Here is a 12,119-nt window from a genome sequence, read left to right on the forward strand (position 1 = left end):
CTGCCGCGACGCCGCTGGCTGTGAGGACGGCCGGGACTGCGGGGAGCCCTGGCCGGTCCCCCCCTACATCGAGTCCACGTGTCACAAGCGGGCACCGAGCGGGCAGAGCGGGGGCTGCGGAAGGGCTTTCTTTTCAAACAAACAGGTGGAAGGACCTCTGCTTCTGTCAATAACCCCTCGGTTCTTCCCCGCAAGGCAGCTCAGAGGGAGTCAGATGCTGTCTAGTTTTACAGGCTTAAGAGAAAAGCCCAGCTCGGACTATTTAAAATCGCCAGAGGCCTCTGCTGTCCGTATTGTCACCCACTGGGCTCTGGAAGTTCACACTCCTCTGCCCTTCCGCTGCCTTCCAGCCAGGCCTGCTTCCTGGCAAGGCGGGGAGGCAGGTGGCCAGCGCTCCCAGGGATCCGAAGGGTCAGCTTGGGGCCTTGTGAGCGGCGCTGAGGGGAGCTCTCCCTCCCCTGCAGGGGGCTCTGGTGCTTGGGGCTCCTTTGCGAGGGCTGCAGGGAGGCCCCTTCAGTCTCTGGACCTGCCAGCTCTCGCTTCTTGTGTCCTGACGGACCCCTAACACCACGAGCGCCTCCGGGGGCACTCAGAACCCTGTGGGTTGAATCAGGGAGCAAGAGGGGGAAGAGCCGAGCGAGCTCCACCTGCTGTCACGTCCAGCGGCCGGGAGAGCGGTCCATTCCCGCAAGACTCTCATCCTCCCGGAACCTCATCTCTAACTGCAAACGGAGGTCCTTCTGCACCCCTAGTCCCGAGAGCCCCCACAATTTCACTCCTCCAGCCACAAGAACACGCAGCGTTCTCTTTTTTCCAACGGTGACAAGAAGACAATCCCGTCTCTGTACCAGGAGACCTGTCCTCCCCAAACCTCCCCGGGTCGTGCCGATGCCCCAGCTCTGCCAGGTGCTCCTGCGAAGGGGAGGGGAAGGGACGGCCACAGCTCTCACCCCGGGTGTGTGTCTGTTGGGGGCACCACGGTGTATCACTGTGGGCCTAGGAGGCCCCGCAGTGAAGACGCTGCTCGCCCAGCACAGCACAGCGCACAGCCGGTCTCTCGGATCGCAGAGCGCCGCTGTTTTGCTCAGGACCCTACCGATGCAGCGCTCTCTTGAACCCTGCTGGGGGGCACTGGTACCGACCCTCCCCCTTCTCGGCCTCTCCAGCAGAAGCCTCGGGGACCGCTGACCCCTGCCCTTGCAGTCACTCGTGGCCACACACCGGACCCGAGCGCGCGGCCCCGTCCCTGCCTGAGTGGCGAGCGCGGGGGGGTACCCGTGCCGCCGTGGCTTTGCGCTGACCTTTGCACGTCTTCCCATCCGGTTGCAGCGTGAATCCCACCGGGCAGCTGCATCGCACGCCAGTGGCTGTGTCCCTGCAGGTCCGGTCACAGCCTCCGTTGTTTACTGCACACGTCTCTGGGAGAGGGGAAAAGAGACAGAGATGCTCAGTCTCCTGGGACGGAAGCCACCGTCGCCTTTCTCCATTCATGGGGGGGGGGACCTCCTGAGAGAGGAGACCTGAATTTGAGTTCTGGCTGATGCCCTCTAGCTGTGGGCTTCCCTGAGCCTTGGGCTCCCCATCTGTAAAATGGGAGAATGACACCGTTTCCGTGGGATTGCTGGTGAGGACCCACTTCGATGATGATGGATGGGAAACCGTCTACACACGACCGAGGGCTGTGCTTGTGTAAAGGTCTCCCCCTCACCCCACAACAGGATCAACACTGCCATGTGGAGCCATTGCTGAGATCAGCTTGGCTGGTATTTAACTGCCCAGCGCCGGATTCCTAAACCCTTGTCCTGCCTGGACTCAGTCTCCAAACCCGGGGACTGGCAGTCCCTGGGGCTCCGGAACAGGTCTCAGCGTGGACTGGCTTGTGACCCTGGCCGTGGGGTTCCCAGGGGGTGGTTCCCCGAGCCCGCACACCATCCATCACCTTCATGAGGCACTCAGCTCAACATCTGTTCTCATTGAGCCATAAGCCAAAGGCATCTGGTTTTTGTCCACTTGAAACTTGTCTAGTGCTTTTTTTTTTTTTTCCTTCCTTTGCAAATTCAAAGGGCCTGGAGTGGCTGGGGCAGAGCCCCAGGTCATCCAACCCGTCGTGTGGTGAGAGTGATCCTCCCCAGGCCTGGAGAAGGGGCTGGCAGAGCTGGGTCACCAGGGTGCAGGTGGCCCGCACACGGAGGGGACCGTTCCTAAGGCCTCTGAGCTCTTTCTGAGCATCTGTGTGCTTTGATCTTGTGGGAACCGTGCCTGAGTGGACCTCCCCTCTTCCCTTCCACGTTGGGAACTGAGGAGCCGAGGGCCCCATCTTTTATAACCCGAACCCCCCCTGCCTGTCTACCTTGGCTTCCTCCGCGCACCTGGCCCTGGGGGCTTTTTTCCCTGAAGCCTCCCCCTAACTGGTTTATTCCGTCTGTCCTTCTGTGGTGTCTGCATTCCTGCGGGAGTGATGACTGAATACATACCCCGATAGCCAGGAGTCCCTGCTGCTGATTATACCAAACTCTGATGCCTTTCCTTTGAACTTCAACTCTGTGTGTGGGGGTGGGCAGGGCAGTGAGAGGCGGACATCCGGCTTTCCCTTCCGTGTGAGTGTGCAGATTCTGCGGGGGCCGTGGTGGGCCTTGTCCGGAATGTCCCGGACACAGGGGCCACCGGTGGCAGGGGACCACCAGCCCTTCGTCTCAAGGCTAATGCCTTCCCCGTGATGGGAGGAGCTGTGACTACTACTGAAAGGCAAGCGTCCCGGCCCCCGACTCCTCCTGGTCTGTCTTTCCGAGGGTCTCCACAAACCCCAGCCCCGCAGCTTGGTGTGCTGGCCCAGGGGCTCGGAGGCCTCCGGCTTGCTCAGGTCCCAAGGCCCAGCTCAAAGACCACCTCCACGCAGAGCCTCCCCAGCCCCAGACAGGCTACCACCCTTCCCTGCACTAGGCTGGCCTCCGTCAGCACCAGCCACGCTCTGACCCGCAGGTGGCCTGCTCTTAACCCGACTGTTAACTGGGGCAGTGGAGGTGCGTGGGCCGGGGTGTCACTCACTGAGTGACCAAAGAAGGCTACCCCTCTCGGGTTGGTCCTCGGCACCCTCGCCCGGCAAGCCTTCCCTCCCTAGAGAGCCGCGGTGAAGTTCAGACAAACTCCCCACTTCACAGCCACTGGTCTGGGGCCCCGCGGCGGGGAGTTGCTTAATAAGCATCAGTTTCCCCTCCTGGGGTTCTAACCAGAGAGGCCTCCCAGCCCCAAATCAAAGCGCAACCCTCAGGTGCCTTTTCGGCCTTTCATGTGGGACAGCCCTCTCTAGAGCGGGGCCGGAGGACCTGTCTGCTCTCCAGGTGCAGGTAATTAAGGCCCAGGCCTTGGAGAGCCGGTGGGGGTGGGGGGCACAGCCGGGACCTCACTCGTGACCGTGATGGCGCCCGGGGCTCCCCGTGGCAGTGGAGGTGGGGTGAGGTGGGGGCACTGGGGGCTGTGTCCCTGAGAAATGGACCTGACCAGGCAGGCTCCCGTGGGCCCTCCCCACCTCCAGAGGCCCCGATGGGGCTCGGAATCTGGGCCTTCCAGAGCGCTGGGGCCTCGGGACCCACTGGGCGGGCAGAGGCCGGGAGGAGGCTGGGGTCAGCTTGGAGGGTCACCCACTCTCTGGCCTCTCCCCTGCTCTGGGTACACTTTTAATCTCTTATGTTGCTCTAGATGAGGTGTGGTGTCTAGACTCAGGTCCTGAGCAAGGAGCTCTGGGCCCCCAAGAAAGGGGGGGTCTGGACGACCTCCTCATCCCATAGCACCTGGTTATGGCGGGTCACCTGCTCCGGACCCGACTCAGCCTTCCAAGCCTCGTGTGCCCCGGGCTCTTAGCAGCAAGGTAAGGCTCTCCTGCCCCCTCCACCTCCCTGGAGAGGAATCTGCCCGGGGCTGTGTGGCCGGCGAGTGGCCGAGCTGCTGGGCCCTGCTGGGTCTGACTCCAACCCACCTGACGGCCTGAAACCTCCAGCCCCGGCCCAGGACCCCACACAGCCGAGCAGGTACTATACTTTCCACATCCTTCCTGTTCCACTGTTCTCTGTGCATCCTACCCCCACCCATCTGCCCCCTCGCCTGGGGCCCCCAGGCCTGGTCTTGCCCCTTCTTTAACATCTGATTCCAGCCCCTGCCCTCACTGCTGCCATTCTGGGCCAGGCCACCAGTGTCTTCCTTTGTGACACTTACGGCCTCGCAAGGGCCCCTCTCCTCCAGACCTCTGCCTTACTCTGGGAAGGACCCCGTGAGCCCTCCAGTCTCTCCCGGAACCCGCCTCTCCAAGACAGCTACTGGGTCTTTCCCAAGGCCTCTCCTCTCCCCCTGGAGAGACGAGGAGAGACCCTCCCGGGGCACAGCCCTCTACAGCCAACAGAGGATCTTCTCCTTCGCTAACATCTGCCGGCCTCACAGCAGCCCCAGAGGCTGGCCTCTTTTGCAGGAAGAGAAACTGAGGCTCCAGGAAGTTAAACAGCTTGTCCAGGCAGAGGGAACCTCCCATTATGAGACCCAGGGCAAAATTAAAACGAAGGGCCCTTGTTCAAAAATTAAACATTTCAAGACAGACAACAGAGCACTCAACCAATGGGGAGGGGGGCCCTTCCGAAGGCAGGGCCTGGGGCAAGCCCCCTCACTCCTGGAGCTCAGGCTTCCTGACGTGCGAAGTGGAGGTGATGGTGTTGACCGTGGAGTTCGTACGGGGCCCGGACAGATGTGGATGTCATGGTGCTTTGTGAGTCGTCACAAAGCGTTTCTTGGGGGCCCAGAGCGGGTCGACCACACGCTCACTCTCAGCGCCACCTCTTACGGCCTCCCGTGAGGGGTCTTAGCACCCAGTCGGTTGCTGACTCAGCTGACAACTATTTCCTGAGCTCCCGCTCTGTGTGGGGCACATGCGCCTCAGGCAGTCCCTGGTCTTGTGGAGGCCTCAGCCTGGGGGGCGGCAGATGGGCTCAGTGCTCTGACCACCGGTTTGGGAAGGACTCCTTGGCACGAGGTGGCTGAGGACTGAGGGAGAGGGGCTCGAGAGGAGTCTGACGGCAACCAGGCCTCAGGGGTTAACGGTTTATCGGGGGAGACGGACTCCTGCTCTTCTCACAGGAGTCCGGGCCCACCGCCGCCCCCCACCCCATCAGGCCTCAGCCCTTGGCCCCGGCTCGCGTGCCCCTCACGACCCAGGAGGCCCCTCCAAGCTCTCCTGAGCCCCGCTGGCTCTCCCAGGCCCTGGCCTCGGTTTGGGTGGCGGTCTCCCCCAGGGACCGCTCGCTCCCCGGGCAGGGCTGTGTCAGGGTGACCCCAAGCCCGGGGCGGGACTGATTTCTGCCGAATGACCAGAGGAAAGAACAAGCCTCTGGAGGAATGGGATGAAGCGGAGAGACCGAGCCCCGGCCCCAAGCTGGGCCTGGCAGGGGGAGGGCGCCGGAGATGAGCCTGACGTGGGGGGAGGACCCGCGTCCAGCGGCACCAGCCTGCGTCACGGGCCCCGGGCGAGGCGGGCGCCCACGTGGGCTGACTGCAGGGGGAGTGGCTTCACCTGGCTCAGAAGGCAGGGGGGCGTCTCAGGCCAAGGAGGGCCTCACCGAGCAGCGCTGGGCACTGTAGCACAGGGTGGGGCCGAGGTGGCGTGCCCTGATGAGAACCGGACGTGAGTCCAGAGGCCCGAATGCTACGCTTAGTTCCCGATGCGCGGTGGGACGTTAGGCCACGCACGGGTGCTCCCGTCTCGGGGCTTCTCCCCTGTGGTGGGCCTGGAATCACAGGCTCGTCTACAGTGCAGGTGTCAGGCCCCGCCCCGGAGGCTCCGATCTGGTGGCTGAGATGTGAGCCCAGTGACCCACGGAGACCCTGTCAGCCCAGGGTCTGTCCCTTTAAGGCCCTCACCCCGGTGGCGGGAGCACCTGTCTAGTCAGGGCTGGTCCGCCTGCTCGTTTGCCACTAAGGTCAACTGAAGCCAGCTGGGAAGAGGGGCTAGCCACTGGCTCTCCCAGCCCAGCTGTGGACTGTCTGGCCTTTGATCTCTCTTCCCTCAGCTGATTCCTGAGCCTTCCGTGGCTCCTGTCACTTTGGGATAAGAGAACTCTTAAACACTGGCCCGGCTCTCCTTCACTGCCCGTGTCTTCGAGCAGACTACTGACCTCCAGGCGGGCCCGTGGCCCGTCATGGGCATCGTCAGCAGGCCGATGTCCCTCACTATGCTGGCACAGTGAGGTTGGTCACCTTCGTGAAGTCCCTCGGGCAAGTGAGAAGAGTCAGGCCTCAGGCCGACAGCAGAAGCCGCTCCCCAGCCCCTCGGCAGGGACCGGGGGGAGTAGGGGTCGTCCCTGTCTGCCGCCTGCCGCCCCTGCTCCTTACCACACTGCCTCCTCACCTCTGCCCGGAAGCCCCGCTCTGCTGGCTCCCGGGAGCAGTCTGTGGAGGGTGGTCTTACCCATGTGGGGAGCCGCCCCGCGAGGGCCGGGTGCCGGATGATCCCGCCCCAGGAGCACCCCGGTCTCTGAGCTGAGCCCTGGGGGACACGCTGGTGGCAGTGTGATATGGGGGCTGTGGGGGAAGGGGGCGTGTGGAGCCGGGGGCGGGGCAGTTGTGGAGGCCGGGACTGCAGGCCCTTCGGGGAAGGGGCGCCAAGCCGGGGTTTGAGGGGAAGTGGGAGGGAACCTCGGAAGCCCCGCTTAGCACCCAGCACTGCTCTGTCACATCTGAGGCCAGCGGACCCTTGGGCCCATGATTTTCAAAGAGCCGGCCAGCCCTGAGGCAGCCTGAGTGGGTTCTGGGCTCTGCCCTTGTCGCACACAGGCGGGCGACTGTGGGACGCCCCCCCCTCCCTGCCCCGGGCCCTGTGCGGGCTCTGGCCCGGCTGCGTGGAACGACCAGGCCCTCAGGCCCGCATCACCCCACGGGCTCCATCCACCTGGGCCCCGTCCTGGCTCAGGGCAGTTTGCTGCGAGTAAGTGTCCGTGAAACCGTCCTCTGGAGACACTGGGCAGGTGCATGATCTCAGGGACCACACCCTCTCACGGGCCTGCCTGGTGGGTGGGGTTTCCACTCCGGTGCTCGGAGCGCAGAGCCCTTCCGGACCTGAGGGACGGTGCCCGGCAGTCTGTGGCAACGGGGGTGGGGGCTGACGGCAGGGAAGAGGCCGACCAAGAGTGAGATGAGCAGACCTTGGGGAAGTTTCTCCAACTGAGGTTTTATATTAATGCCAGGGGCAGAAGCAGAGCCATGGTAAGCCTATACCCTGGCGTCTGACTCCCGCCTTTACTCTGCTGCCTAAGGGGAGGGGTGCTAAGGGCAGATCAAGGGGGGCTCACACGCACCCTCTTGTTTGAGGCAGTCCTCAGCGGAGAGGGGGTGGTTCTACGGAGGGCTCCCGAAGGCCCGGCTGGTGACCCTTCCAACCACGTGTGGCCGTGGAGGTTTGGGGGTCACACCCTTCTTCCAGAGCACCCACCAGCAGCTAAGGCCCTCCGGCTGTGTGTCACCTGCCCGCCTTTCCCTGGAGGGGCTGTGGGAGGTCAGGGGGCTCCTCGGCCGCTCACCCCCGCGCCTCGGTCTCACCTGTACCACGAAGGGCGCCCTGGTGATTGCTGGGAACATCTACGTGTCTAGGTACACAAAGTCTCAGCCCAGAGGCTGCCCGGCAGAGGGGAGCCTTGTTCCAGATTCCTGATGGCTGCCGGGACTCGGGGACAGCCCGGTCCGAGCACGGCCCTGGGCTGAGGGAGGCGCCGCCCGGCACCCGCACATCAACGTCTGGCGCTCCCCCTCCGAGCCCGGGACCTCCTGGGGCCGGTGCAGCCGGCACACGGAGCCCGCCCTCCCGCTCCGGAGCTCTGGCCTGTGAGCTGGGTGGACCTCACGGAGGGCTCCAGACGGCAGGGGCCTGGCTGGCCTCTGAAAGGCGCCTGTTCGCCCCGCTGGCTCTTCCGGTCCCCTTTCTTATGGCATCACCGCCCGTGACCCGACCGAGGTCCGGCAGGCCCGAGGCCTCTCGCCTCACGGCCCGGGCCCGGCATTCCGGGTGCCCTAGTACAGTGCCGAGGGCCTGGGGAGGAGAGGATGGAAAGACCGGATGCAGCCGGGCGGCCGCCCTGTGCCCCACGTGGGCCAGGTGCTCCACATCAAGCACCTCATCCAAGCCGCTTCAGAGCAGAGACTACGACCCCCTCCTTGCAAAAGAGAACGCTAAGGCTCAGAGACGTGAGGTGACCCCAGTCACTGGGTCGCCAGGATGCAGCCCGGGTCTGGCTCCAGAGCCCGGGCCAGGACGACAAACTGGAAAGAGTCACCGTTAGCAGAACCCTAATCAAGAACGCGTGGTCCTTAAGACAGAGACACGGCCCGGCTGAGCAGCGTGACCCCCCCGACCCCTCCTTGGGACAGACCTGGAAATATGCAGGAAGCCCTGAGCTCTGGCTGTTCCTTGGTCGGTGGTCAGCCGGCCTGCAGCCGCCGCCGGGCCTGCTCCTGGTTGGTGCCGGCCCGGGAAGCCCCGAGCGAGGCCAGGGGGAGCAGCAAAGGAAGGTGGGCAGCAAGGTGGTGGCTGGGGCAGGAGGGGCGTGGGGGGGGGTGGCTGGGGCCCCGGGGTAGTTTCACTTGTTTTTCCCCGCTGGGGCTCCTCTGGAGAGCGCGGCTGAACAAAAGATCGTACTGATAAAATAAAGACGCCCTGCGCTCTTTGGGGTGCCTTCCATCTACGGCCACCACGGACAATCAGTATCGCCCCTCCAGGGCCCTCCTGAGTGTGGCAGGGCAGGGGAGCCACGTCGACTGGCAAAAACCTCAGGAACTGGGCCATTAGGTGTTGGGGGGGGGCGTTGAGGTCACATCCCAAAGGGCTCTGGGACCCACTTGGACCAAATCCCGAGGGGCCAAGAAAACTAGGGAAGGGTTAAGGCAGGACAGCGGGGGGCTGCGGGCAGGGAGCGTTGAGGCCCAGGAGTGTGCGGGGGTCAAGTGTGCCCGGCCGCCGGTGGGATGGAGCGGAGTGAGGAGCAGCGGGGCAGGCCGGGCGTTCCAATGCCCAGTTCATTGCCCCTCACCCCACGCCCAGCCCTCTGGTCCAAGCACGGATTCCCCCAGGGAAGCCACAAAACACCTGCCCCTGAAAAGCCAGGGGACCCTGGCTTAACTCTCACCTCCCTGAGCCCGGCCACCTCTGCCAGCGGCGGACGACTGTCTCCCTCAGTCCTCAGGGGTCATCCCACCTGGCGGTCTGACCACGTCCCTCTCTTTGTGACACCATTCGGAGCTCCCCGCAAGCTAGACCCCACCCCCCTCTGACCTCCAGCTTCACGAACACGCTCCGGCCTGTGCCGCGTCCACACCGCCACACGCCGGCTTCACGCTTTAGGATTCTCTGCCGCACGCCGTGTCTGCAAAACCCCCGTCTACCGCAGGGTCTGAAGCCCAACAACTGGGCCTCGGCCCACGTTTTCTGCCAGGTTCTCTCCGCCCCCTGCCCCATCTGCGGTCTTCCCTCACAGAACCCGCCCCCAGAGCCTGGGCCACGGCTTGCCCACACTGACCTGTACCCACACCTGTAGTTGGGAGGGAGAATGTCCACAGCTCTCTGTACCCTGCCTTCGCCCCTACCCTCATACTGGGGGCTGAGACAGGGGCGTGCGGGAGAGGTCTTGTGTTAGCTGTGCCCCCAGAAGGGTCGTCTCTCACAGTTTTTATACTTTAGGAGACGGGCCTACAGACCTGCTAGAACCAGATCCAGATTTCACGCGGGGCCCGGAGAGAGGGGGAAGGCTGCAAGGCCTCAGGCTCCAAAGGCAGCCCAGGGACTTGAGGGCGAGTGCCCTGGGCCTCTGCAGGGTGGGGGCGGGCCCGCTCCCCCCAGCCAGGCTTGGTCCTTGCAAATGCAGGGCCCGGGCACCAGGAACCCTGGTTCTGCCTGACCTACTGGGAGGCTGGGGGTGAGTCACACCCCTCTAAGCCTCAGTCTCCCCTCTGGGTCAGGAACCTGCCCTGTGTCATCACCTCCCTTGCCTCACATCTGCCTGAGCCCCTCCCCACTGCCAGCCTTGCCCAGGATTCAGGATCCGGGTCTGCCCTTTCTCTCCCAGCTGGACACCTGCCTGTGTGAACAGCGAGCAGTGAGGCCCCACTCAACCCCGGTCCCCTCCTCCAGGAAGCCTTCATTCATGCTCTCAGCCAACCAGCCTACCCTGTGCTCCCGCTCTGGGCAAGGCCCCACGCTGTGCCCCCAGGGGCCATCAGAGCTGGCATAGTCGTGGCATCTGCCACACGTCAGGGAGTCCCAGGCTTATGACAAAATAGGGTGCTGGCGGAGGAGGGGCAAGGAGTGGAGATGGGGGTGGCAAGGAAGGACCAGTTAGGTCTGGACAAGCCTCTGTCAGGTGGAACTCTCTAAGATGGCACCTGGGTAAAGAATGGTGGGTGACAGGGCCCACTAGAGCAGGAAGCTGCAGGTGCAGGCCTGAGGGACAGGCAGAAGGTGGCTTCCGGGAGGTGATGGATGCCAGCCAGGTGGGTCTGGGGGGGAGGTGGCCTGAGAGGTTGGTGAGGCCTGGGAGATGGTGGCCACACAAAAGAGGTGGCAGGCGGGCGGCCCCTGGGTGGGCAGAGGGGCCGGGAGCTGGGGAGGAGGAGTGTGAGTATTCCCTTTGTGGGCCTCACCTCCATCTGCAAAGTGGGCACGTCTGCCTCAGGGCTGCGGGAAGACTCACTGGTGAGGAGCGGGAGTCAGCAGAGGGAGTGGGCTGAAGGGCACAGAGGCTGCCGGAAGGAGCGGTGGGTGCTCACCGTGGTGGGGGGCGGGCGGCGGGGGCTCTAAGCCCACCGGCAGGGGCAGGGGCGGGGCTTCCTGCACCGTCCACCGCATCCCGTGCTGCCAGCCCCGGGCTTGTGCCGGGAGGATGGTGGCCCCGGTGGCCCTGGGATAAACCAGTAAAGAGGGCAGACGTGGGCTCTGCCTCTGGAGTTCACAGCAGCCAGACATCCCGGGAGGTTCCTCCGAGCCCAAGCGTGAACCCCCTGCGGTCAGTATAATAACAGCTCCCTGAAACGTCCTTAATTCCCTATGACCCTGCATGGCAGAGACGACTCTGCAGATGCGATTAAATTAAGGCCCCTGAGATGGGAGCTTGTCCTGGATCATCTGGGTGGGCCCGATGTGGTCACAAGTTTCCTTAAAAGTGGAGGAGAGAGGTCAGAGAAAGAGACGGGAGCAAGGTCAGGGAGATGCAACGCTACCGGCTTTGAAGACGGAGGAAGTGGCCAAAAATCAAGAAATGTGGGTGCTTCTAGAAGTTTCTAGAGCTTCCAGAAAAAAAATGCAGCCCTTGCTGACACCTTGATTTTAGCCCGGTGAGTCCTGAGTCCGGTCTCTGGCCCGTGGGAGACAACGAATTGGGCTGTTTTAAGGCACTAAGATTGCGGTAGCTTGTTCGCAGCAACAGGAAGCTAACACGGCATGCAACCCACGTACACTGTGGGGAAGGGACTGACCGAAGACCCGGGCTGACACGAACAACGAAACAGCGCCTCATCAGTCTTGCTGTGAGTGGGGCCCCAGGGGTCCCTGGCAAACTTAGCGGGGTGTTCAGGGGCTTCGCACAAGTCGGCCAGATATTTGAAATTTATCACTCCAACCCTCAAGCCCAAATATTTCAATTGATTTTAATGTCAACAGAAAATCTCTTACGTATTTGGAGCCTCTTGAAAGGAAATGTAACCGCCCCTGCTCTTCGCCCGTGCTCGGTGACTGGGGGTAACTACAGACAGCAACGGCTGGGTGCAGCCGGGACCCCAAGGGTGGGGCAGGGCTCTGTAGCCCTGAATGGCCCCAGGCTATTCTGTGACAGACCATCACCCTCTCTGTGGCACGGAGAAGGGGGTGTCACCCCGAGGCTGCAGAACCAGTCTGTCGTTGACGTGGGGCACCACGGACAGGGCCGGGGTGGCACGTGCTCACGGGGCCTCACGGGGCCGCCAAGCGCCGCCCTGCGCTCAGTCTTATCCTACCCCCCTAAAAACGAGCCCTGTTGACACAGGAAGGTCACTGGCATCTCAGCCACCGGGGGACTGCAGCACGCGTGCCCTGCTCTGGCGGAAGCCTGTACCGTGACTATAAT

The 12,119-nt window shown here is 63.5% G+C and overlaps 1 protein-coding gene across 3 annotated transcripts in view; it reads right to left on the minus strand.

Moving 5' to 3' along the window:
• The window catches only part of SCUBE1 (signal peptide, CUB domain and EGF like domain containing 1), a 136,688-nt gene that overhangs the window by 39,743 nt on the left and 84,826 nt on the right, over positions 1-12,119 (minus strand). For all 3 annotated transcript variants that reach the window (XM_023257570.2, XM_023257571.2, XM_023257572.2), the window contains one exon: positions 1,302-1,418. In XM_023257570.2, the coding sequence (XP_023113338.2) occupies positions 1,302-1,418 (117 nt within the window). The remainder of the gene's footprint in view (positions 1-1,301; positions 1,419-12,119) is intronic.

The sequence above is a fragment of the Felis catus genome, chromosome B4 (genome assembly GCF_018350175.1).
Source record: "Felis catus isolate Fca126 chromosome B4, F.catus_Fca126_mat1.0, whole genome shotgun sequence".
In the NCBI taxonomy this organism is placed as follows: domain Eukaryota; kingdom Metazoa; phylum Chordata; class Mammalia; order Carnivora; family Felidae; genus Felis; species Felis catus.